Below are 25,279 nucleotides of genomic sequence, written 5' to 3' on the forward strand. Positions count from 1 at the left end.
ACAAAAGGGGGCGCTGATATCAGAGGGCAGGCTGGGATGTTCTCTCCTGGCTAATCATCAAGAAGGCTGTGTGTGTGTGTGTGTGTGTGTGTGTGTGTGTGTGTGTGTGTGTGTGTGTGTGTGTGAGAGAGAGACAGAGATATGGACTATTGTTTTTTTAATGAACACTTTTCACAATAAAGGCCTCTGACTGTTCAGTAGAAGAAGACTTTTATTGTGAAACAACAGGAAGTGAGTTATCTGAGTTTACAGTTGTGGGTGTGATTACAGTTTAAATACAGATAAATTAGCCCGGATTCAAACTCACATGAAGCCTGGTCCTTACTCATGTAACTGTACGCAAATACAGTGAAATTACCAGATGTTTACAAGTATTTACTCTGTACTTTACTACGTTTCCTGTGGGAAAAAAGCATATTTACTGTATATATTTACTCTGTAATGACATGAGAAATACTCGGGTAATCACACTGTAAACTCAAAAGAAAACAGGGTAACTGTAATGAAACTGCGCAGTAATAACAGGTGTGCGTATCTTTGTGTATGTGCAGATCTTTGTTTGTGTGTGTGTAGCTGGTGGTGCTAACATCAGCCACCGATGCTGCTGTGTGGATTTTATCATACATTCTCTGAGTGGGAGTGGCGGTGCTGGTGGAGGGTGGAGGATCCCCACCCCCCTGGACGCCAGCGACCGTTTGTTTGTCGGCCATGAAGCAGATGTTGGGCAGATTTACAGTTTTAATGATCCCGAACAGCCGTGCATGCTTCACGTGTCCCTCCGTGCAGCGCCGCAGGAAACCGTGTGAGGAATGTTGTCTGTGACAGAATGAGGCTCGTTTGGGTCGCCCGTCTCAGCGCGTTGACTCAACTTGGTTTTTAGTCTTTTTTCCTTCATTTTTGTTTAGCAGGTTTTTGGTTTTTATAAGAAATCTTAGAAAAATGTGATGCCTTGGAGAGGAGTCTGAACGACCACCACATCTGCAGAAGGAGGTGTGTGTGAGGGGAACACAGAGGTGAAAATGTGACTGGCCAGGTCGGACCAAACACAAGTGCTAAAGCGCAGCGACCTCAGTAAAAATGTGGGAAAAGCTGCGAGGACGATGGTCCAACAACAGAAACAGAACAAGTCTCAGATCAGGACCTGAGTGTTCAGCCATGCTTCGCCTCCTCGTGCATGACGGCGTCACACAGAGGGCTAAACGACGCCACGGCACGAAGGCTCTAATCTAAGAACGTCACTGTAAACACGACTCAAAGACCAGGAACGGGCTCGGCTATAAATATATAGAGACCTCTGACACTTGTGACTTTAATGCATCCAAATTTCACTTGCATTCGATGTTAGCTGCCGATACGAGTGAGCACAAACCAGGCAGTCGAAGACGTTCCCACGAAGCCAGCGTCGGAAATAAAGGTAGTACGTGTAACATCCTGTTTTTCTAAACTGCTTTAAAAATGCTCAAAGTTAACTGGAGCATCACCAGGATGTGAAGAAACTCCACATCCAAAGCCCCAGCGTAGCGTGCGTGCGCATGTATGGAGCGGTGAGCCGCGCTCATTTACAGCGTGAAGACACGTGCTGGTGAAATGCTGCCCCAGGTGGTGAAAGGGGGAATCACAACCAGTGCCGTTAAGTAGGAGGTTTCGTGTTTATTAACCCGCTGCACCTCCAGTATTAAAAAAAGGCTTTATTTACACAGACAGGAAGTGAAGTTGGCAGGCTGCGTTTGGTGCTTCGGGTCACTCGTGTTACAGCTGCGCTCCTCTGGATGACCTCTTTGTTCGAGGCGTGGCTCGTGGGCGGAGCTTTAGCTGCGTTTCCCTGTTTAAGCCTGTTTGAGTAGAAGAAGACTCTCCGAAGCCTGTGACGAAGGCTCCGCGTCGTAGCCTGGCAGCTGCGTGGCGGTGGCTGCCGTTTAAGACAATAAAGTTTTTATTGGTTTATTTATTTTATTAGAAATAAAGTTTGAGGTCATTTGTTTCTTTGCACATTCCTCTGAGGTCAGAGGTCAACCGATTCGAGCCAACTGACACATTTTCACCTCTGTGTGTGCTCCCTGGGATTTTCTGTGTGTGAGGAAAAGTAGGAAGAGGAGGAGGCGCCTGTCTGGAGCTGCTGTGATTGGAGGACAGGCGGTGATGTCGGGCGTTCCTCTCTCTGCCGGCTCCATGGACTCCGCACGGTCTCTTCTCCATCTGCTCTAGGTTGCCTGCAATGAGACGAGACACACCTGGATTATTGGCAGGCAACCGAGCACGCCACAGGAGTTCTTCATATCTGCGGGGTGGAATGCCGCTCTCTCTTCCTGTTTCACGCACGGCCTAAATTTCCCTCAACAAGGAATAAGTCCTGAAATACGGGATGCCTGGCTTTACGTGTCAGGACTGTTTTGGCAGCTTTTGGACAGAAGCTCTGCCGAGTGGTGGGCTGACCTCTGCGCTCTGTCGCTGCATCTTGTGCACGGAGCAGGACGCCGGCTCTTCTTCCCCCGACCCCTCACGCTCCGACTCGCGCTCCCGTTTCCCTGTGATGCCGCCCCGGGGGTGCAGGAGGAGTCCTGAAGGAAAAGGAGGAGAAAGGTCTGAGCCGAAGCTGACGTGAAACACTTCAAATGCTTCCTGCCCGCGGCGTACCTGGGTGCTGAGGCACAGCAAACTCGTGGTAGAGTCGGCTGCTGGTGTTCTGGCTGGTGTCTGGCACTGAGTGGTATCCTGCATCGCACACACACACAAACACACTATAAATACGACATCGTGCCACTAAACTGTGACTCTGACCTCAGTCCACACAGGAAGCTGCGGCGTCATGTACCATGCTGCTGCAGGCGCTGATGCTGCTGTCCAACGCCGCTGGGGCCGGTCTGTTCTTCGCTGTCAAAGTTGAGAAGGATGCTTCCGCTGCCATTTCCTGTTGGAACGGGGCTCCCCGACACTCCGGGCGCTGAAGACCACAGAAGAAGACGTGACTCAACAACAGAGCTGCCAGAGCAGCTGGAAGCTCGGACTGTGTCCAGAGGCCTTACTGTGTGAACTGTTGGTCCCTGGGTGCTGCTCTCCAGGGGAAAAGGCCATCATTCCTCCATTCCCGTTCCCGTGGGTGGACGGCACTGATGCCAGCAGACCTGAAAGACACACACACACTTATTACTCGTAACTTTGACAATTTGAAACTGTAATAAATCTGAACACTGCTGCTACACGTCACAGACATCAAACTACTGCAGGTTATTCCATCACATAAAACCTGTTTGGAGGAGAAAAACACTCCTGCAGAATAAAAACTAGGTTCAGCTTTGAATTCGTTTTTTTCATGTGCATCTCTCTTAAACTCCTGAAGCTACGACGACTCAAACCTCTGGAAAGAATCACATGAGTGTGTGAACTGAAAGTTTGCGCAGCACGAAGACAGAACTTGGCCTCATTAAATATTCTAAAGTTACTGATAGCTTTAGTTCCTGGAGCGACCGGGGCGTGCTGTGCTGTGGTTTAAGGCTAACGTTTCATGTTCTCTGATCTCGTACCCAGTCCTCTGTATCGGCTCAGCTGCTGGTAGATCTGCTTCATCCTCTCGATGTTGAGCCGGCTCGCCTCTGCGTGGTGCACCATGGGCTTCGGGTAATGGACTCCAATGATGCACTTGGCCGCCGCCTGCACAGACTCTGGAGCGTTCCACGGGTCGTAGATGAACTTAGCAGGAAAACCTCGGAGGACAGGTAAGTATCGTCTGGAAGCAGATGGAGACATTAGACATGCTGGCTTCTGTCAGCACGAGGAGGGGTACAAAGTGCATTGGGGTGGTGGTGATGCAGGGAGGTAAAGGGTTAAGAGGAAAAAATGTCATGTCTGAATGTTTCGGAGCTACCGTCTCAGATATGAGCTGAAATGTGTGTTTCCAAACTTTAGCTGCTGCTGTGTGAAGAGCTGGCTGAGGTTTAGGCCTGCAGCCGGAGCACGCTGGTCTGCAGCCCTTCGTGCTTACAAGTTTTAAGGAAGTCAGCTGCTGCAGAACGAAGCTACAAACAAGCACAACACTGCACAGTAAGGCTACAGGACATGAGTCAGAAGCACTGCGGGCAGTAACCGTCACAGGGCGCTCAGAGAGACGTTAATGCTGCCAAACGTGGTGGAAAACCAGGGGCTGTGGTCCCAACAACATTTACTGTGAGCTGGTGTGACGGCAGCCATGCCACGCACACGCAGAGCGACGCTGCGAGAGCCAATCAGACTGCAGCAAGAGGTCAACATCTCACAACGTGCAGAAGATTCCTTGGACTGTCGTGGAAAGAGAGCCACCTACCTACTGCGCTTGGTCCGACCTTACCGAGTCCGAGGAGGGGACACAGGCGGGGCGGAGGAGAGGGGCGAGTGGAACTGTGGGAAGCGGCACAGTGGGGGCAGGCAGCGGTGCGGCCGTGTGGACGCACGCGTGCTCGACGGACGGAGAGCGCCGTGTCGTTAGAGACATCACTGCTGATTGGTGCCGCTAGGAAGAAGTCTACTGCAACACGCCATTAGAAAGCACAAAGTTTTGAGCCCACCCGCCCAACCCCTCCCACCCCACCTGGACCAGAGCCGGCGTACGGTGGAAAAGATCTGCCATCGAGCTTCCTGTCCGTCCATCGCTCAAAGCTCTTCTTCGGTTTCATTCCTCACAGCTGAACAGAAGAGGAAGCTGAAGCTCATCTGAGAGCTCGCCGTTGATGACAGAAGTCCTCCACCGTACCTCCCAGCTCTGGCCCCACCCTCCCCCAACCTTACCCCACCTCCATCCCCTTCAAACAGCAGTGGACTGAGAAAAGAGCTCAAATCTGCCCCCCCTGCCCCTCTGACTGTGGTGGTTGTCTTTTAAGTGGTCAGTGGGCCCAAAGCCTCTGCTGACTGTCCTCTCCCATCGCCACAGCGCCATACTCTGGGCCGGCACACTAGGGAGCCCCCTCATTTCACCAAAAGGGACCACAACCCTTTTGCCAGGAAGATCCGCGACCTGCCGGCAGCACGCGAGCCGATGGAGGGCGGCGGGTGGCGTGGGCAATAAGGGCTTCCTCTTCCTGTCATGTAATCTTTGATGATGTAATCTTCAATCTGCTGTCCACATTTAGTGTCACGGCTTTGGATTTTCACCTCACGCCTACACTGGCAGATATGCAGACATCTTTAAACATAAAGGGTGGGGCTGACTCTCCCTGCTGCATGTGGTTGGATGTTGGATGGATGTGACTGGGTGGATGATGGTCGGGGAAAAGCCTAAGCCTAGCCATGCGAGGGCTGCTTATCCTCTGCAGTCAGATCTGTATCTCTGATCTCGGCCTGTTTTTTACCCTACGTGATGCACATGTGCACTAGTGATCCACGCCATGTGTCTGAGTGAGCCAGCCGCCGCTCCAGCTCCGCCTGAGCCGCAGGGCTGCATTCACAAAAGCAGAGCGCCACTGAACATTTCACAAAGGGCCTGATGAGGGGCTTTGCCCAGCGCCTGGACAGTGGACCGGCTCGCGTGGCACGGCGCAGGTAACGAGTACCGGCGCCAATCGTGCTTCACTGCGATGGCAGAGCTACAGCTGGTCCAACGCCTCTCCTCACTACCCTCCGTGGAATGCTTCATAACGCTCTACCTAACGAATGCAGGCGAGGCGTTTGCATTTCCCTACCAAGCGGTCAGAATCCCTTTTGACGAAATGAGACGCCACCGAGTCATAAACCTGCTCAGAGGGTGCCGCTGGGGCGCGAGTGCCTCAGGGCTGCACAGGTACATGAAACAAACCGCCATCAACAACGTCCATCCACGGCAGCCCCGGCTGGAAGCGCAGGCTGCACCTGGGTGGAGGGGCGAGAGACCGGCCAATCACCTTAAAAGCAATCAGCTACAATCTACGAAGGGGAGAGGGACCGCTGAACTTTCCCCCCAACCCCCAAAAATCACAAACAGAGTGGAAGGAGGGGGGAGAGAGCAGCAGTAATGAACACGCTGCTGCAGGTACACGTCTACTGATGCATACATGTTCAGAGTCACACACACACACACACACAGACACACACACACACACACACACACACACTGTGAGGTCGTTAGCATCCTGGATCCCAGACTAAGTGCTGAGGTGTGAACAGACAGCTACAAACAGCTGATGACACACAGACAAAGACGAGGAGGGAAGGACGCTGGTTTGTTGACTTACCCTAAGATCTGGACGTCCCCTTTATCCCCCCATCTCTCTCTCCCCCTCTGCTGTCTTCAGCTGACCTGTCCCTGAGCTGACTGTGTGTGAGACACTGACGTCATCAGTAACTGGCAGGTTCCATCAGGTGTAACAGGTGTTACTTTTAAAACAGGTAAATCTGTCTGTGCTTCCCCTGTGACTCACTGCTCTCCTCTGATGACCCTCAACGCTCTAATATCTGTGCAGTCCTGAGAGACAGAGGGAGGAAGGGCGCCAACCAGGTGCGGGCTCAGCTGTTGGCACCAAGGGGCGATAGAAGGAAAGGTACCCACCTGATGAAGTCCCCGTTGGGGTCGGTGCGCCGGCCGAAGCCCACGGGGCAGTAGCAGTGGAAGAACTGCTGGAAGAATGAACTGCAGGACAGCCACATCCAGCTGCCCGCATTCACGCTCCAGTCTGCATCCAGCAGCAGCTCCTCAAACACCTGCAGCAGGTAACCACAGCCCATTAAAACAGGAAGTGCAAAAATAAGCCGACACCTGAGTGAGTAACATCACTTTGTTTTAACTCGGTTGTTTTTATTCCTTAAGCATGAACGGAAGTTACTGGCAAACGTGCCAAAATAATAAGGCCGACACGAAGAAGGAAAAACACCTACGACATTAAACCCTGACGCACAAAAATAAAGGCAGTAATGCGGTCAGCTGTTCCCGTCTGATTCATCGGCATGTTTCAGTATCGGCACGTCACCGCACCATGACCGCTTCCCATGTGCTCACCTTCATTCCTTCCTCCCAGCTTATCCACAGGTCTCCTCTGGTGAGGAAGCAGGCCACGGCATGCCGGGCCAAGTGATGAATCCACCCCTCCTGCCTCAGCTGAGTCATGATGGCATCGATCCAGGGAAAGCCCGTCTTCGCCTCAGCCCACTTGGCGAGCGCCTCAGGATTTTTGTCCCAGGGAATGCGGACGCAGATGGGGTTTCCCTCCATCTTGTCGAAGCGTGGGTTGTTGGTGGCGGCGGTGTAGAAGAACTCGCGCCACAGTAGCTGTCCGTAGAGCGAGAGTGGAGGAGAGCTGTTCTTCTTCACCTGCATCAGTAGAAACATCACAAAAGCATCGGGTTAAAAGCGTTCGGGGGGGTTAACTCTTTCAACCTCGGCCATCGGTTTTATAAAAGTGTTTCACTTCAACGACGTTCTGTTGATCACAGCAGTCAGTCACCGTTCGACCGTCTCAGTGGGTTCAGCAGCACCGACCTGAGCCCAGCGGTGATGTCACCGCCCTTTCGGTGGGGCCTTCATGCCAATATTTCATCTCTGATGGTTCAGATCTGACCAATCAGATCACTGCATCTGGCAAGTGCACTCATAGCTCACACCTGCACTGATATGCAATGATCTGGAAATAATAAAATGATATTATTCCTCTTTGGGAATCGCCTTGTTGGGCCAAAAATCCCATTTCATGTCAAACTGCGTTATATTTGGCGTGTCTCATAGATTCACAGATAACGTGTTTGTGTGACAGCCTGCCTTCTTTAGTTTTAGCTTCTGATTCAAATGTGTTTGTAGTGTTAGGTTGTGTCTGCACACAACAGGCACAACCTAACACTACAACACTGGTTCAGAATGATTCAGAGGTCAGAGTTTAACATTACAAAGACCTCTGGACAACTGTTGCTCAAGAGCACTTCAAAGATTACAGGAACGTTTGTGAAGAAATGAGGGGTGGCTCAAGACTTTTGCACAGCATTGTCTCGTCTATGGAGTTCATTCGTACAGAAACAGAGTAGCAGATGGGCTCTGCTTCATACACGTCCATAAATGAGATCATCGCTGCGGTGCAGTCGCACCGATGCTTCGGGGCAGCACAAATATGCAACAGCAACGTGTGGGTCTGACGCAGACCTTGCGGTACAGGTCGGTGAGCTTGAAGTAGAAGAGGCGGCAGGAGAGGCAGCCGAAGCGCAGGTATGGGCTGAGGCCTGTTGGGCTGGCCAGCAGTGAGTTGGCGTTCATCCTCGGACGCTCGAAATTCGCCACCCACGCCTGGAGAGAGAGAGAGGGAGAGAGAAAGGAGGGGAAGTAAGACGGCCACGTTAAAGTATTCACCAAATCACAGGCGGCTGGTTTGGAAAGAAGCAGGGAGTGTTTCACATGTCTGTGAACCTGAACAAAAGACGTTTTCGGACAGACAAGAACATGACAAGAAAAGAAAGCGAACAGTGTTTGTTAGAGCAGGGCGATATGGCCAAAAATATTTATCACGATATATATTTGAAAATTTGCGATAACACGCAAGAGACAAGATACAACTCCACAACTTTACTAGCGCAAAAACCCATCCATTTATTTTCACTTAAACAAGCAGCTGTTTTTTATGTGCATTAAAGCTATATAAAAATTGAACAGTGCAAATGCAAATTCCTTGCTGAAGGTTTAACCAAAAGCCATTTCCAGTAGAAATGGGCTGACATATCCTGAGCATAACCATGTATAATATCCACCAAAGTTAAAAAGAGGTGCTTTGCAATATTAAACTGCAGTGTGCCAAATAAAAACGTCAAATACGTATTTTTTTGGACCATAAACTGCACGGGATTATAAGGCACATTAAGCGAAACAAAGCAGTCAGATAAATCAAACTTTATTAAACTCATTCTTCTTGCTTCCTCCACTTCTGTACCATTGATTCATTAATGTTGAATTCTCTGGCAGCTGCTCTATTCCCATGTTGTTGCAGTATATTAATGGCTAACCTGGTATTGTGGATGGATTATCTCAGTTGTTCTCCTGACTGAAGTTTGGTCTGTTTACAGCATCCTGCCATAGGATTGCATTTGTCTCTAACCATGAGGAACCCTGAAGTTAACTTTTATCGAGTGGAAAAGTGTTAGCGTTCATCCTCCAGCTTCACTGTGTTTGTTGTGCTAACATAGCTGTGTCGTTAGCGATCACGTAGCACATCATTATATACCAGCTAGTCCAACTTCAGTAACCCTACAAACGTCACTGCTGTTTAGTTTCCTGTCTTATTATATGTTGGAAGTGACAGCAGAGCTGTACGTTTGAATTTGTTCAGAAATCTCTCAGTCAGAACATGCTATATCATGTTTAGGTAACTAGCAAAACTAGCGAGCTAACTTCCGCTAACTTCCTGCTAGCTTCTAACTCCGTTAAGTGTAATAAATCCTGTTTTCATGGATGCCTGGATGTTAAACTTAACTGTTACACCTGGTAAAGCAGCAACGCTGATCATTTTATTAAAGATGAAAGAATTTAGACAGTTTTTTAACTCTGATGCCGCAGTGTTCATTTGACTTTAGGACCTGAAGAGACAGAGTTTAGGACCCAGATTACTCCCAGATTTACGAGCACCTTAGTCCGACAAATACGGCAATAACGACGGCCGCTTGCATGTTCCTTTCTCCCTTCTCATTCTCTGTCGCCGCCATGCTTTTTCGGCCATGTGCATATGAAAACAAAGGCCCTGCGCATGTGCATTTTACCCACATTCTATCGCCATATTTCATTTTCTTATCGTTGCCTAACATTGTACCGGTATTACCGTGAACGGTATAATATGGCCCAGCCCTACTAATGTGTTTACTGAAACAGATGAGTGCGCGTTTCTTCTGTTGTGATGCTGAAGATCTTTAATCTTCCCCATCAAAGATAACAGCCAATGAAAATAGGAGCTGCGTCACTGAGAAGTCCTCAGCGCTTCTGCTGAACGTCATCCCCTCAGAGCTTTCTATGACCACAGCCCACCATCAGCTGCAGTACCCACCTTTCTCTCCAGGTGGCGCTCTATCCTGGTAAGAGCCTCGGTCTCTCCTCCTGGCCACACGGCTGACGGCAGCCCCTCCGTGTCAAAGCCTGAAAGAGACGGTTCACCTTCATCATTGTCCTTAGCAGGTCAACCTTCCATAAACACACACAGCCAATCAGAACTCGGCACCCCACCCACCTGTCTCCCATCCCAGACCTGCTGGATTACCTGAACCTGCTTGCTGTGCCTTTAAGTCACACCTGCACAGGTGAAATTTAAACCCAAGGTACTCAGAGACACAAAGAAATAAGCTTCGACTGGTTGTTGGTAATGGTGTTGTGGTTCTTTTTTGTTTCTTTTGTTTTGGTTTGTTTGTTTTTCCATAACTTGTGTATCTGCAAATATACACATTCTGTATTTTTCATATGAAAGAAACTATACTGTGGTGGGGCTTGCTAATTTCTTGTTTTTGATTTATAAGATAAGATAAGATAGAACTTTATTAATCCCTCGGGTGGGTTCCTCTGGGAAATTCGACTTCCAAAAAGCACAGCAACGACCGAAGTTACAGTATGTATGTTTTATGTATGTTTTGTTTTGTTTTGCTTTACTTCATATGTTTCATATGTTGTTTGTTTAATTTAAGACAAAAAAAAAATAAATGAATGAGAGGTAAAACTTGAGGGGGTAGGGACAAATAAGTGAATACTTCAGCCTACTCCTTTTCAAACAAATAATGGAATGATATTTTGTAATGATTGTGAAGCCACATGTTTGAAATGCTTGAAATAAAAATGAACTGAACTGAACTGACTAGTTCAGGAACAAAAGAGCGATGCTCCGTCATTCCACGACCGCGTGGGTAAACGACCCGTCACAACCCTGTGGGTAAATGACCTCGCCATGACCCCGTGGTTAAACGACCCTGTGGGTAAACGACACCGTGGTTAAACGACCCCGTGATTAAACTAACCCGTAACGACCCCATGGGTAAACGACCCCGTCATTTCACTTCTGTAACCTCTTGAGAACGAGCTCAGAGTAAACGTCTGATTGGTTTGAAAATAAAGACTGAAGATGATTTATTTTCATGTTTTATCACCAGAATAAAAAGTTCAATATTTCATTTCTGGACTTTATTGACGTTATTGATCAGATCTGCTCAGATGCGGCCCGTCAGTGAACCTGCTGTAGGATGAAGCAGAAACCGAACCCACCTGCCAAACCCGAGGACGACTCGGACTGAGAGAGCGGCGTGGGCCTGACGCTACGACTCGTGACAGATTCAACTCTGAGTGAGGAGAAGTCATCAACGAGCACCAGAAGTTACTTAATTGGGATCAGATTAGAGTTATATTGGGCAGGTGTGCATCACTCTACACGTGACCTGAGCGGCAGCTGTGAGTGGCAGATGGAGGCGGAGCTTTGTGGAGCAGCAGGTTTCTTTGAATGGGGAGCAGACTGAGGATCAGCACGTTCATTCAGGAGCACAGAGCTCCTTAAATGTCTCAGGGTCAGGTGCTCCACAGCAGGTGCTCCACAGCAGGTGCTTGCATGAATGGACAGAGACAGATGGCTTCACCCGACTCAGAGCTTTAAATTAGAGAGCAGGTGACAGGTTTGGGGTTTAATTATGGGAGGAGTTCTTCTTTCGGCATCAATCAGCTGACTGCAGTTTCTCCTTAAAGCTGAATGAGTCCAGAATCAGATCCACCAGGCTGGAAGCTCTTTTCCTGCGTTTAAAACAGCTCCAGCAGAGGGCGCTGCAACAAGTGTTTCATGTCTGTTTGTGGAGCTGCAGAGGCCTTCGCTCAGGCTCGGTGCCCGGGTCACACACAGGAACAAATAAAATATGACAATGAAGTCGAGGGACTCAGCAGAGAGGACAACTAAGCCAAAGCCCTGTTTGGGGTGGGCTGGTCCCTGTCGTCTGAGAAACAAATCAGTGTTTCAAAGTGAAAAAAGTTTCAGCCAAATATCTTTTATATTATTTCACTCCAGACACTCATCCAAAGCTGATGTGTGTCATCAGCTTTGGATGAACATGCAACACTCAAGAGCTTCAAGCGTCACAGCTTCACTCAGGAGCCACGTTTAAGGTCTCCTGGCCCTTACTTTGATTTTAAAACTCTCTGGGACAAAACCTGCAGGTGTGAAAGCAGCAGCTGACTGACGGACGCTGTGCAGGAACGCCATCAAACTGCACCGAAGCTGTGATGCACACAGCTGCCACAGGGGGCGCTGCAGGCCTGCTCAGCTACACTCAGTGTGAGAGAGTGTGCGTGTGTCTGTGAGAGTGTTTCTGTGTGTGTCTGTGAGAGTGTGTCTCTGTCTGTGAGAGTGTGTCTCTGTCTGTGAGAGTGTGTCTCTGTCTGTGAGAGTGTGTGTGTCTGTGTGTGTGTGTGATTTGATCATTGGTCGATTTTTATGGGCTCAAATTGTAGTCATAAATATTTTGTACTTGTAAATCAGGTTTGTATGCGTAAAAAGAATTTGTGTGTGTGTAAGCAATACGCGTGAAACTCTATTTTTCTTCCTTTCATCTGATTGGTCAATGTCATGTCAATCACAAATTTAACAGTCCAATCAGAGAACAGATGGGTTTGGCTGTTGGAGGGGTTCTTTTTTTGAACTGCAGGTCCTTGAAGGGTGATACAGTTTGAAGCTGGAGGATCTCTGTATAAATATCCGATAGCAGTCAGGTCCCCTTACTTTCCGCAGCTGTTGAAAGGATAAAGTTGTGCTATATCAGTGGTTAGAAACACCATCATTACTTTAGGATTAGTTTAACACAAAGTCAGGGCTGACCCGGGACCATGGCTGTGAGTCACAATGCGCAGCATGAAGGTCCTTTCACATCGGACGTAACATGTGCTGCTAATGCTAACTGCTAACTAAAAGCAAAGGATCCAGAATTTGTTGCGCTGGCTGCTGAGCTCTGTGGGGTTTTACCTGTACTAGATGCACCTGCTCCTTGTCGTTTCTATCTCTGACTTTACGTCCTCTACAAGTGTTTCAGTTTTTTTATCTTCAAATGTTCAATAAAAACATGTATGCTAATTCAAAACAAAGAAAGCTTTGTAACTATCCCCACTAGTGAAGACTGTCATTTCCACAGCACTGCCTGCCCCCCAGAGCTCTGCAGCACTGTTGAAAAGGCTCTGGAGGTCCTTTTATTAAGCACGTAAACCTGTGACACAAAAATCACCAAACTCGGACCGCCACAGACAGAAAAAGCTGGGCTGGCATGTAAAAGGGCATTTACTCCCTTCAAGGACCTGAAGCTCCATAAAGCACCCCTCCAATAGCCAAACCCATCTGTTCTCTGATTGGATTGTTAAATTTGTGATTGACATGACATTGACCAACCGGATGAAAGGAAGAAAAGTAGGGTCAAAATTCATACTTGTAACCTGAAACTTCAGTGCAGAATTTCACACGTATTTTTTGGCCACACACAGATCTTTTTTACGCACACACAAATTCTTTTTACACATATAAATCCTGATTTACAAGTACAAAATATTTATGACCACAATTTGAGCCCATAGATCTTCGCCTGTTTGTTGTTGGATTTTGGTTTTAGGGCGTGGATGAATAAGTACACGGAGATTCTGATTGGTGCTTCAACTACGAGAAACGCTGTCGGCCATCTATGTGGTTGTTTTCTTGTGAGTGTGTTTGATTTCTCACCAAGCTCCTCCAGCGAGGGGACGCCGTACTTGTCCCCGTGGTCCTCAAGGACGGGCGTGACGCAGTGCCCCATCAGTGTGTCCGTCAGCATCTCCACAGGCATCTCCGGAGGATCCAGCCGGCTGATCAGAGTCTGGAAACGCTTGTAAGTGAGCGGAGGCTGCCCGCCGTTCAGCTCGATGATCCTGCGGAGAAGCAAAGAGGAATCTCATGACACATGACCGTGATCATGTGACCTCAGGCTCCATGACGGTTTGAAACAACCCTCCCTGAATGTCCTTACAGCGTCGCTGTGTTCTCAAGGGTCCGCGCTGTCGTTAAATAAAGCTCACTCACTTGTCAAGGTCATACAGGGTGTGCGATATTTTGACGATGACCTCCACGCCCGCCTCCATGGCCAGCTTCTTGATGGCGGCGTCTCTCTCCTTCCCAAAAGGCTCTGAGTCGTATTCAAAGGTCAGCCGGGAGATCTTCCACTCCTGAGAAACAGAGAGAGAGGATTCCCAACAGGCTGCAGGAGCAGCAGAGCAGAGCGCCCTGGTCACATGTCTGCCCTAACCCCGGAGTAGGATTTCCTGCATCTCACCTTAAAGAGCCGTGGGAACACGTTGGCTGGTTGGCCCCTGATGACGAAAAGGCGAGAGTTGAGCTTGCGAAGGCTGGCGTCCAGATCCTCCAAACACTGGAGAAGAAACCTGAGGAGAGACAGGAGGACAGAAACGAGATGCATGACAAAGCGAAAATCATTGACCCTCATCTAGGACGGGAACCCAGGGATTCCCAACACCTGCGCCCCTGCCCCGCTGGGCCGCGAAGCTGGAAATGCCCTCTCAGAGTTATCCACTACAAAAACACTTTAGTAATAATTACAGCTCACAGGAAGATGCTGGATCCTACAGGTGAAACTCGCGCTTTTAAAACCCGACCCAGATAAAAATCATTTCGCTGTAATGAGACAGGCTATGATCCACAAATCCTCTCAGCTGCCCCCTCTAGGGGGCGCCACAGCGAAACCCTGAGAAGTTTCTTGGTTTTTGGAAAAGAAAGCGTGCATTCATGTGTGTAGTGTCTGAAGCTGATGAGCTCTGAGGGCGTGCTGGGGTTCTGATCAGGTGTGACTGCAGGTCCAACAGACCAGACAGAGTCTGATCGTTACAGCTCCGTCCCCCCGTCTGACCCCATCGTTAAACCGCCAAAGCTCTGCCTGCTCCCAATCTGTGTGCGGCGGCACGTGAGCGCCTGCACACACTCAGCCAGGAGGTTTTATAATCACCGTCTGCTCTTTTTATAGCTCGGTTCAGTCTGCAGCCACTCGGGCCTCCGAGCAACATGATGCCTGATTTCAGGAGAATAAACCTGCCCGACGTTGACTTTACAACGAGCGCAGAAACGGCTCGACCAAGGCCGCAAAACCAGCGCAGTCATCAGATTCAGTCAGTCAAACGCAAAAGTCCCCCGGACCTGATGTCCAAGAACGACTGTGAGCGAGCTAAAGACGACGGTGCTCACACAGCACAGCGCTGTGGTTTCTCTGCAGTCGGCGCTCATGTGTGCAGGGACTCAGAGGCTCAGTGCAGCCCTCAGTGTGGCCTCCGTTATTCTGTGCCTGAATCCATGGAAGTGAAACACGTTCTGATCACTGAGGTTTCTGCGTTTTCAGATGGTGAGAATAAAGAGGACAATGACCAAAACAGTGAAGAGGCTACGAGCCCGAGTCCTGACCCTGAGCCACGCGTCTGCAGTCACAAAGACAAATGGCAGAACGGCGCCCCCTGGAGGAGGAACACTGACAGTAAAAGACTGTTCTGAGGAAATCCTCATTTCCATCTGACTGGATGAAAACCAGCCAGACGCTCGGCTCCTTCGTGCCATCAGCTGTTATGTGTGCACACGTGAGCACCCTCATGAGCGTACACGTGCAGAGAGTGAACCTGTATGACCACGTGCACTCAAGCAGGCTGGTATCTTTGATGGGGAAGCTCGCACTGCTGCTCACGTACATGCTGGTGAAAACACAGGGAGGCGCTGTGTGTGTGTCACTGTATGTATGTGTGTGTGTGTGTGTACAGCCATCCTTATATAACTGTTCTGGCCTACATCTGTCAGAGCAGACACACTCAGCTTCGACCGCTCCACAACACAATCCCTTAGCCCAGTAACCTCATTCCTGTCGCACACACACACACACACGCGTGCACACAGAGACACACACACCTGTAATGAGTCACAGGCTGAATCGAGAGCAAATAGAAACACTGTCCTGACTGGATGAATTTGGTGCTTTGACACTTTCACGCAAAACCTTCAGGATAATTATCATGAAATAAATCCAGACGTTGTGTTTTCCCTGATTCCTTCAGCACGAGTCACTCTGCAGGCTCACACTTTAACACTTCAGAAGATCTGATCAGCTGGAGGCCTGAACGGCTCACAAACTGTAGAAACCTCATCAGGTGTTGGAGCTTTGTGCGTAACATCATTGTTGTCCAGGAGGTGTGAGTTTTAGAGCATTTGTTTCTCTGTCAGCAGTAACAGCAACACAGACACTACAGGAAGTCAGGTGACAGAGTGAACTCTGACCTGATCACTCTCATCCTCCATAGTCCGCTCAACGCCACAAACACGTTTAAGAGCACAAAGACCCTCCCACTGTGTTTGGGTGGGCTCATGTGCTGTAGTGCGTTGGCTGTATCTCTCCAGCTCTGGTTGGAGTTCCCAGGCTTGGTTCAGTAAGGATGAATTGTTTCAGAAATCTCTCAGTCAGAACATGCTATATCATGTTTAGGTGGAAGCTAGCGAGCTAACTTCCTGCTAACTTCTAACTCTGTTAAAAGTAATAAATTCTGTTTTCATGGATGTTAAACTTAATTGTTACACCTGGTAAATGGCCTGTATTTGTATAGCGCTTTTACTAGTCCCCCCTAGGGACCCCAAAGCGCTTTACACACCCAGTCACCCTCACATTCACTCTCACATTCACACACTGGTGGAGGCAGCTACGGTTGTAGCCACAGCTGCCCTGGGGCAGACTGACAGAAGCGAGGCTGCCATACAGTTTGTGACGCCACAGTGTTGGTTTGACTTTGGGACCTGAAACAGACGGAGTTTAGGACCCAGATTACTCCGCGAGGCTCCAGACTACGGCAGCTGTAATGCTCCGACAAGCAATCAAGCGGTGCAGCTTCGTAGCTTAGCAACGTCATACTAAAACATTTTTGACAGCTCTGCGTGTCGTGTGCTACAAAATCGGTTCGTGGTCAGTAAGCACAACCAGAATTCACACATAAGGCTCACTGTTGATTTGTGAGAAAATTAAAGGATTTTAAGTGCGCCTTATAGTGTGTAAAGTACGTTCTACAGAAGATATGATATGGATTTTAGGCCATATCGCCCAGCTCTACGAGCACCATCACAGACCTGAAACAGATCAGGACTCATTCTGGAAAGCTTCGCAGCCCATAAGCAGCAAGTCCAGTTTGACAGTATGGCAGCTGTGTTTGACGAGTAGAGCTCGCTGGCTCTTCATCAGGGAGAGGGAGACTCAGGCCTGATGGAGTAGCCGCCAGCCTCGCTCAGAGGGAATGCTCGGCATGCCCGACGCTTACGTAGTTTAACAGACTGTTATTTAGTTTGATGCTCCTTTATCTTTTCCTGCTCCTCCAGCATCGATCAGCTGTGTGTACGATTGAATAAGAGCCACGTGGGAAAGCCTCCCCTCATGTAGGTCACCATCACATAACCGCTCATAAGTTTACCGCACTGGCACACTAACCTACATGTCTGCACAGACTCTCACATTTCCCTGAAAATGGCAAAATATCTGGTCCCACATTAACAGGCCACTGCTCAGCCTCTGCACTCACACGGCGCTGGTGCACGCTGACTGCTCCGCCTCTTCGGTCCTTCGCCAACCAAGCAGAACCAGAACCGAGCGGGAAACTTGAGCACGTTCGAGGACTTTGAAAACAAGTGTCTGAGCCTCTTACTGTGAGGATGATGGTAATGTCAGAAAAATCTCCATGATCATCAGAAAAATAAAAGCCTGTAACAGAAGCGTATCGATAAAAATGAGTCCATATACAAAATGTGACACTTTCTTTACTGTTTATAGATTTAATCTTAGGAAGACCCCCCCCCCCCCCAAAACGTCCACTTACATCCTGGACTTTTAGGGATGGCGTGACTTTTTACACACATTGAGATATAAAGGGAGCTTTAACATGAGCCAGTTGTGACTGATTAATAAATACAAAGAGGACTGTAGTTAAATGAAAGCTGCAGAACGGGTCGTGGATGTGCCGGTGGGTTTCTGGCTGAGCACAGCAGGGGAGGCAAAGCTGAACACAGTCCAGAGAACCAATGCCAACAAATAAAGAGTGAAATGTGGAGCAGAGCAGCAGCAGAGCAGCAGCAGAGCAGAAGTGAGCTGAAGAGGAGGAGAGGAGCCACGGAGGAGCAGTGTGAATGAGACGCTGCAGGCTGGTGAGTGTGAAATCTCTCAGCAGCTCAAGTGCATAATTCAAGCTATGGTGGCTGCTACAGGACAAACATGTTTTAGTCTGACACGTTAAACTTGGCCCTTTAATGACCACCGGCGTGCTTCTGAATCTGGATCCACCCCCAAGTGTTTTTCCCGGCTGTGTGGGCTGGCAGTCTGCTGTTTACCTCAGCTGTCAATGCACGTGAGCAGCGTCCATCTTTCTTTACACAGTCAGAAGCTCACTTCTGACCAATGACAGCGATACTGAGGTGTGCTTTTGAGGACTCGCTGAATCAGTAAGCACTATTGTTAGCCCGCGCTAGCCTCTGTTCGCCCGCGCTAGCCTCTGTTAACCAGCATTAGCCTCTGTTCGCCCGCGCTAGCCTCTGTTAACCAGCATTAGCCTCTGTTCGCCCGCGCTAGCCTCTGTTCGCCCGCCCGCGCTAGCCTCTGTTAACCAGCATTAGCCTCTGTTTGCCCGCGCTTGTCTCTGTTAACCAGCGTTAGCCTCTGTTCGCCCGCGCTAGCCTCTGTTCGCCCGCGCTAGCCTCTGTTCGCCCGCGCTTGCCTCTGTTCGCCCGCGCTTGCCTCTGTTCGCCAGCATTAGCCTCTGTTAGCTGGCTTTAGTGAAACTGTTGGACTCGGACTCTTACTGAATAAACTTTCATAGGATTTGAGAATATAATCAAACTGTTTATTGGGGGAAAGAGTGACTTCTACGATACTACAGCCGAATATTAGCTGTTATAATGTTAAATCGTAACCAGCAGTGGTTGTTCAGCTGGCTCTCTGGAGACGTTTTATCCAGATGTCTGTGCAGGCTCGTCATCCAGGTCATGGGGGTCTAAGGAGCTGCAAGAGAAAGTGACTGGACTTCAAGTTTCTTGAAGACGTTTAATCCAACAATAAAATATATGATCCTTTAGTCTGAAGATGGCACACAAAGCCTACAACCTCTTCTCCATCACCTCTGCTGGATGGTCAACGTTATTAGTGAGAAGGGAGATGTCCTTCAAATATGGTGGGGGAACATGGCGGCTTCCACACACTGCCAAGTATTTTGCCTATATTAAATATACGTTGAATGAATGAGTTTGTTGGGAGAATAATTACACACTAATCTATGTATAATTATGAGCACAGGATCCTTCTTCTCTTAAATATGTGATTGACACATGTTTGTTATAATCTGTGTTTATTGGTGGAAAATATAAAAACCTTTATGATCTGTAAAGAAGTCGTTTGTAAAACTGATTTAAGTGTTTATTCTGTCAAATCTTAGGACGTTTCAGCTTAGTCTGGTTTGTTTAAGTGAAGCTTGCAGCACAGATTAGATCTGGGTTAACAGTAACCTACATCTCAGGCAGCTCTCTGGTTTCAGCGTATGTTATCCAACGTGATCGTCTCTGACCTCTATACGAAGTCCTGCAGCACACAGAGGATGTGGGTCGGGAACACAGAAAGCTTCAGAGGGTTCTGTTCCATCAAGTTTACTTTCAAACATGCTCATTCAGGAGACGGAGCCATTTAATCCCGGTGTGACTCGAGGTTTCAGGTAAAGATAACGAAGCTAATGGGATGATGGGCTGCCATCACAGAGCTGCAGGTGTCACAGCAGCTGAACAGACATCTGCTGGCTCTCATTCATCTTCTCCCAAAGCAGGACATTAAAGCTCAGAGCAGCTCATAATAGAAGGCTTCAGCGACGGCGCACTTCTAAGCCACGGTCTGCAGATTTAGTTTAAGACGCGAAAACAAAACCTCAACAAAATAAGCTTCTCCCTTCAGAGTCCACATCCCCTCAGCTGCAGCACAACCCTGCGAGTCCTTCTGCTTCTCCTCCCCTTACGACTGACTCAGAAAAACCTTAAATGTGTTTGTTGGTCACATGAACAGAAATGGCAGGAAAACGCAGATTTTAGCTGTAACAACACAAACTCACTGCTATTCCCTCTGCTGCCCCACCGGGAATCCTTTGGAAATTCTCCAGGTTTTCATCCCAGGTCCCTGCATCATGTCTCAGATTCAAGGCAGACTTTGATGCCACGCAATCATAAAGTGAATATTCAACACAGGAAAGTACGACAGCTTTAAGAACTGGTGTCTGAAAATAAGAATAAAACCTGTCTCACTGGCATCAAACACACTATCAGGGCAACCGTGGCTCAGGGCGTTGGGAAGCTCAGCTGTAACCGGAAGGTTGCCGGTTCGATCCCCCTGCAACACACTTCACCTACTGGTGTTGGCCAGAGGGGCTGATGGCGCGATATGGCAGCCTCGCTTCTGTCAGTCTGCCCCAGGGCAGCTGTGGCTACAACTGTAGCTGCCTCCACCAGTGTGTGAATGCGAGAGTGAATGAACAGTGGAATTGTAAAGCGCTTTGGGTGCCTTGAAAAGTGCTATATAAATGCAATCCATTACTACAGGGAGTGCTGAACTATTAGGCAAATGAGTATTTTGTCCACATCATCCTCTTCATGCATGTTGTCTTACTCCAAGCTGTATAGGCTCGAAAGCCTACTACCAATTAAGCATATTAGGTGATGTGCATCTCTGTAATGAGAAGGGGTGTGGTCTAATGACATCAACACCCTATATCAGGTGTGCATAATTATTAGGCAACGTCCTTTCCTTTGGCAAAATGGGTCAAAAGAAGGACTTGACAGGCTCAGAAAAGTCAAAAATAGTGAGATATCTTGCAGAGGGATGCAGCAGTCTCAAAATTGCAAAGCTTCTGAAGCGTGATCATCGAACAATCAAGCGTTTCATTCAAAATAGTCAACAGGGTCGCAAGAAGCGTGTGGAAAAACCAAGGTGCAAAATAACTGCCCATGAACTGAGAAAAGTCAAGCGTGCAGCTGCCAAGATGCCACTTGCCACCAGTTTGGCCATATTTCAGAGCTGCAACATCACTGGAGTGCCCAAAAGCACAAGGTGTGCAATACTCAGAGACATGGCCAAGGTAAGAAAGGCTGAAAGACGACCACTGAACAAGACACACAAGCTGAAACGTCAAGACTGGGCCAAGAAATATCTCAAGACTGGTTTTTCTAAGGTTTTATGGACTGATGAAATGAGAGTGAGTCTTGATGGGCCAGATGGATGGGCCCGTGGCTGGATTGGTAAAGGGCAGAGAGCTCCAGTCCGACTCAGACGCCAGCAAGGTGGAGGTGGAGTACTGGTTTGGGCTGGTATCATCAAAGATGAGCTTGTGGGGCCTTTTCGGGTTGAGGATGGAGTCAAGCTCAACTCCCAGTCCTACTGCCAGTTTCTGGAAGACACCTTCTTCAAGCAGTGGTACAGGAAGAAGTCTGCATCCTTCAAGAAAAACATGATTTTCATGCAGGACAATGCTCCATCACACGCGTCCAAGTACTCCACAGCGTGGCTGGCAAGAAAGGGTATAAAAGAAGAAAAACTAATGACATGGCCTCCTTGTTCACCTGATCTGAACCCCATTGAGAACCTGTGGTCCATCATCAAATGTGAGATTTACAAGGAGGGAAAACAGTACACCTCTCTGAACAGTGTCTGGGAGGCTGTGGTTGCTGCTGCACGCAATGTTGATGGTGAACAGATCAAAACACTGACAGAATCCATGGATGGCAGGCTTTTGAGTGTCCTTGCAAAGAAAGGTGGCTATATTGGTCGCTGATTTGTTTTTGTTTTGTTTTTGAATGTCAGAAATGTAGATTTGTGAATGTGGAGATGTTATATTGGTTTCACTGGTAAAAATAAATCATTGAAATGGGTATATATTTGTTTTTTGTTAAGTTGCCTAATAATTATGCACAGTAATAGTCACCTGCACACACAGATATCCCCCTAAAATAGCTAAAACTAAAAACAAACTAAAAACTACTTCCAAAAACATTCAGCTTTGATATTAATGAGTTTTTTGGGTTCATTGAGAACATGGTTGTTGTTCAATAATAACATTATTCCTCAAAAATACAACTTGCCTAATAATTCTGCACTCCCTGTATTAGCAGTTTCTGCGTGGACTCTAAACTCCATCTTTTATTAATATTTATTCATTTTCATTAGTTTGAATGAAAAATGTCCGTCTGGGAATTTCTGGAAAGTTTCTGGAAATCCATGAGAAACAGTCACAGAGCGTCACCCATGTGCACTTCCTGTCTCGATGCCGAAACTGCTGACCAGTTTACACTTTTAGCATTGCAGTCAGCTGGATACGAGCGGGTCACTGCCTTCAGGGTGGATCGTGCTGCGCGGCGACCAAGAATAGCAGTTCAACCCCGCCGGTCTGCACGTGAAGCCGAGCGGCGAGCAGCTTGGTCTGACCACACGCAGCCTGGACAGCGATCCTCTAACCTACTTCTGCTGTAACCTGCTCATCGCGCCGGCTGACCTCCTTTCCTGGGATTATGCAGAAGTGAGCGACTGTGAAAGCAGCTGAGCGGGCGTCTCCGGGTGAAACCCGGCGCAGAGAGACCACCGACCCATGGAAAAAAACGTCTGCCGTTAAATAAAACTCATGTGACTGACATCAGAGAAACGCTGACATCATGCTGCGCCTTAAGGAACTGCAGCTTCGCCCAGCACCGGTCTGCTCATTTCCTCCTGCTGGACTCATAACGACAGGACCACCAGATCGTCATGGAAACATGTCAAGTTTGTCAAACGCACGCGGAACAACGAGCAGCATGATTCCAACACCTCTGCTGTTATCAGGAAGGATAAAGAGGTGATTTCTGTCCTTACTGAAGAAACAGCGAGATGATGCTCCGCAGAGAAGCATGAAGTGCTCCTAAACAACACGCCGCTCTCTCGCCGCGTGTTTCTCAGTAAAGACATGAATGATGGAAAAACAGAAACTATTTAAAAACATCCATTTTAAACTCAGTTTCATCATCAGATCATTTGAAGTCCAGTTAACTTTAATGGTTAAAATCGCGTCCTGATAGGACTCAATAACAGATTAATAACTGATAATCTGATTGTAACTTAAATCCTCTTACCTCCACCTGTTGACCCCGACGTTGGACGAGCCCGCGAACCACGGGTCCAGGAAGTAAACGCACCGCACCGTGGACGCCCCTTGGACCGCCTCCCGCAGAGCTGGGTTGTCGTGGAGACGGAGGCCCTTCCGGAACCAGTGGATGGAATTTAGGGCCATTTTATTCTGAAAGGAAAGAGGAAACAGGAAGAAGCTTCGGTGAGTCTACTGAACCGAGCGGTGGGAGGCGCGTCTCGGCGAGCAGTGGCGTGGGATGGGCCCACAATAGAAGCAGGCTTTTACTTTCTGCTGTGGGTAGAAACAGTCACAACAAGCTCAAAGCACAAGGTTAAAAAAATCTTCAAACCTTTTCCTGTTTCCTCACTTCCTGTCGTACCTCATAATCTGATATTGAGCTCGGTGAGTGCAGCTCACTCATCACAGAGTTCTACAACCAATCAGACTAAAGAGCTGAAGGACGGGCAGCACCGACCCCCTCCATCGCACCTGTCCCACAGGTGCTCGCAGGATCTGTCAGCTGCGAGAGAAACGGTGAGCAGAGTGTTTACCTGCTGAGAACTTAACCCGATTACTGACACTGAAACATCAAAGCAGCAGGTGAGCTTTACCTGCAGCGCGGACAACTTTTACTGCCTTTTGTTTCGTCTGAGCTCGTCTTCAAAGGTGAACTCGCCGTGCTCAACAAAAACTCAGCGCCTCGAAGATTCACGACAGACTCAGAGCGCACACAGAGCTGTGAGACATGGACGCACGGTTAGCGTGTGGTGTTTGTCTCCACACCTGGACGTTTGCTGCACACCTAACACTGCACACCTGTTTATCACACACACGCCATTATTTAGAATGTGATGTAAACAGTGTCATCAGCGTGGAGGAGATATTTCAACCAATCACCAGCTGGAGGCTCGCTTCAGAGGTTGAGTCGTAGTGTGGTGGGCTCATTTTCACTGAGGACACAGTTTTACAAAGATGCGTTTCTTTGTTTTTTAAATATTTTGAGTGTTTTTTTGTTTTTTTTTTTACTGTTCTGCATGAAAAACATACAGACGACACCAAACACCAGAAAACAAGAGCAGCCAATCATCGCTCAGTGAGTCCAGACTGCTTCCACGCAGGCTGATTTGAAATAAACGTACAAAGACAAAACTTATTGAGGTCAGATGACAAGCCAAGCTGTCCCCTCCCCCAGCTTTAAGCAGCATCATCACACTTTCAATATCAAGAATATTAACAATGATGACGACACTCCCAGGGTGCACCTGGGTGAGGGAGTGCCGCTGGGCTGCAGGTCGGAGCTCCTGCTGCTCCTCCTCCAGATGTCCCAAACACACTAGATTATAATCTGAGCCTGGTCTGTAAACTTTCCAGCTGTGCTGCGGGTCTGCACTATGTGCGGCTTCAAGGATCATCTCTGGGGCGAACCTCCTCCTGTGCAACCCGCAGCGCCGCTCCGACTTCTTCCTAACAACAACACAAACTTCCCACTGACCCACTTTCCCCCCGACTCAATCAAACCATCAGCACACCGACCCCCGATCAGCCAGCACAGGAAGCTGCTGGTTCAGAGATCAGCTGTGGGATCAATCCTGGGATCCAGGTTGTGACGACTGCGGTCAAAGCTCCGCTCTTGTGATTAGTCGGCGGATCTCAGACGTTTCTGACCTTCAGGATGTCCAGCGGCTCCAGCCTGAACTTCTCATCCTCACACTCAGCCCACGCGATGAAGATGAAAACATAAACGCTGAAGCTTTCGGCACGCCAACAGGCTGAGATGCGTTCACGGACCCTCCAAATGGAAATTAGGTCACGGAGTTTTTTTGTGAATGGGCTCTCCGCCTCAGCGCAGCTCCGGCTGAATAAAACCGGTGCGAATCCAAACCACATCCACCTGCCCCTCACACACCGGGGAGACCCCCCACACACCTGCCCGGGACGGCACACCCGATACGGCCCCAGAAACGGGGTCACCGGAGCGGAGCTTATGTAACCGGTGGCGCTGTATACGCCGACCTCCGTCTCCCCCCAACCCGCACCCACCCGCTCACCTTGTGCTGGCTCCCCGGAGGTGACATCTATGTGAGGCCCAGGGACGGGAGCATGTCTTCGGGCAGAGCGGGGAGCTGTGCCGGGGTATAAGTGTTTGCGCGCTGGGTCCCTCTGACTGTCTGCACCTCGAGCCGCTGCTGCGCTACT

General features: G+C 48.8%; 1 protein-coding gene across 1 annotated transcript; it reads right to left on the bottom strand.

Annotated features, from left to right (window-relative positions):
- Positions 1 to 974: 974 nt before the first annotated feature.
- cry3a (cryptochrome circadian regulator 3a) lies at positions 975 to 25,279 on the bottom strand. The gene is made up of 15 exons (XM_085344718.1): positions 25,132 to 25,279; positions 23,088 to 23,251; positions 14,212 to 14,320; positions 13,962 to 14,104; positions 13,626 to 13,810; positions 9,951 to 10,039; positions 8,069 to 8,209; positions 6,938 to 7,249; positions 6,491 to 6,642; positions 3,522 to 3,724; positions 3,024 to 3,122; positions 2,813 to 2,941; positions 2,635 to 2,712; positions 2,434 to 2,558; positions 975 to 2,210 (listed from the first exon to the last, which is right to left on the bottom strand). Exons 1-15 carry the CDS (start codon positions 25,156 to 25,158, stop codon positions 2,202 to 2,204), a joined length of 1,965 nt encoding a protein of 654 aa, XP_085200844.1. The 5' UTR covers positions 25,159 to 25,279; the 3' UTR covers positions 975 to 2,201.

The sequence above is a fragment of the Diplotaxodon limnothrissa genome, linkage group LG20, assembly GCF_057381915.1.
Source record: "Diplotaxodon limnothrissa isolate DT_005_m linkage group LG20, D_limnothrissa_male_GT1.1, whole genome shotgun sequence".
In the NCBI taxonomy this organism is placed as follows: Eukaryota; Metazoa; Chordata; class Actinopteri; order Cichliformes; family Cichlidae; genus Diplotaxodon; species Diplotaxodon limnothrissa.

Excerpts from the sequence above, each read along its gene's own strand:
- cry3a (XM_085344718.1), bottom strand. The coding sequence starts at position 25,158 with ATGTCACCTCCGGGGAGCCAGCACAAG. Across the intron at positions 23,252-25,131 it reads CTCCGGGGAGCCAGCACAAG|AATAAAATGGCCCTAAATTC; the intron begins GTGAGCGGGTGG and ends CTTTCCTTTCAG. Across the intron at positions 6,643-6,937 it reads GCTGGGAGGAAGGAATGAAG|GTGTTTGAGGAGCTGCTGCT; the intron begins GTGAGCACATGG and ends TACCTGCTGCAG.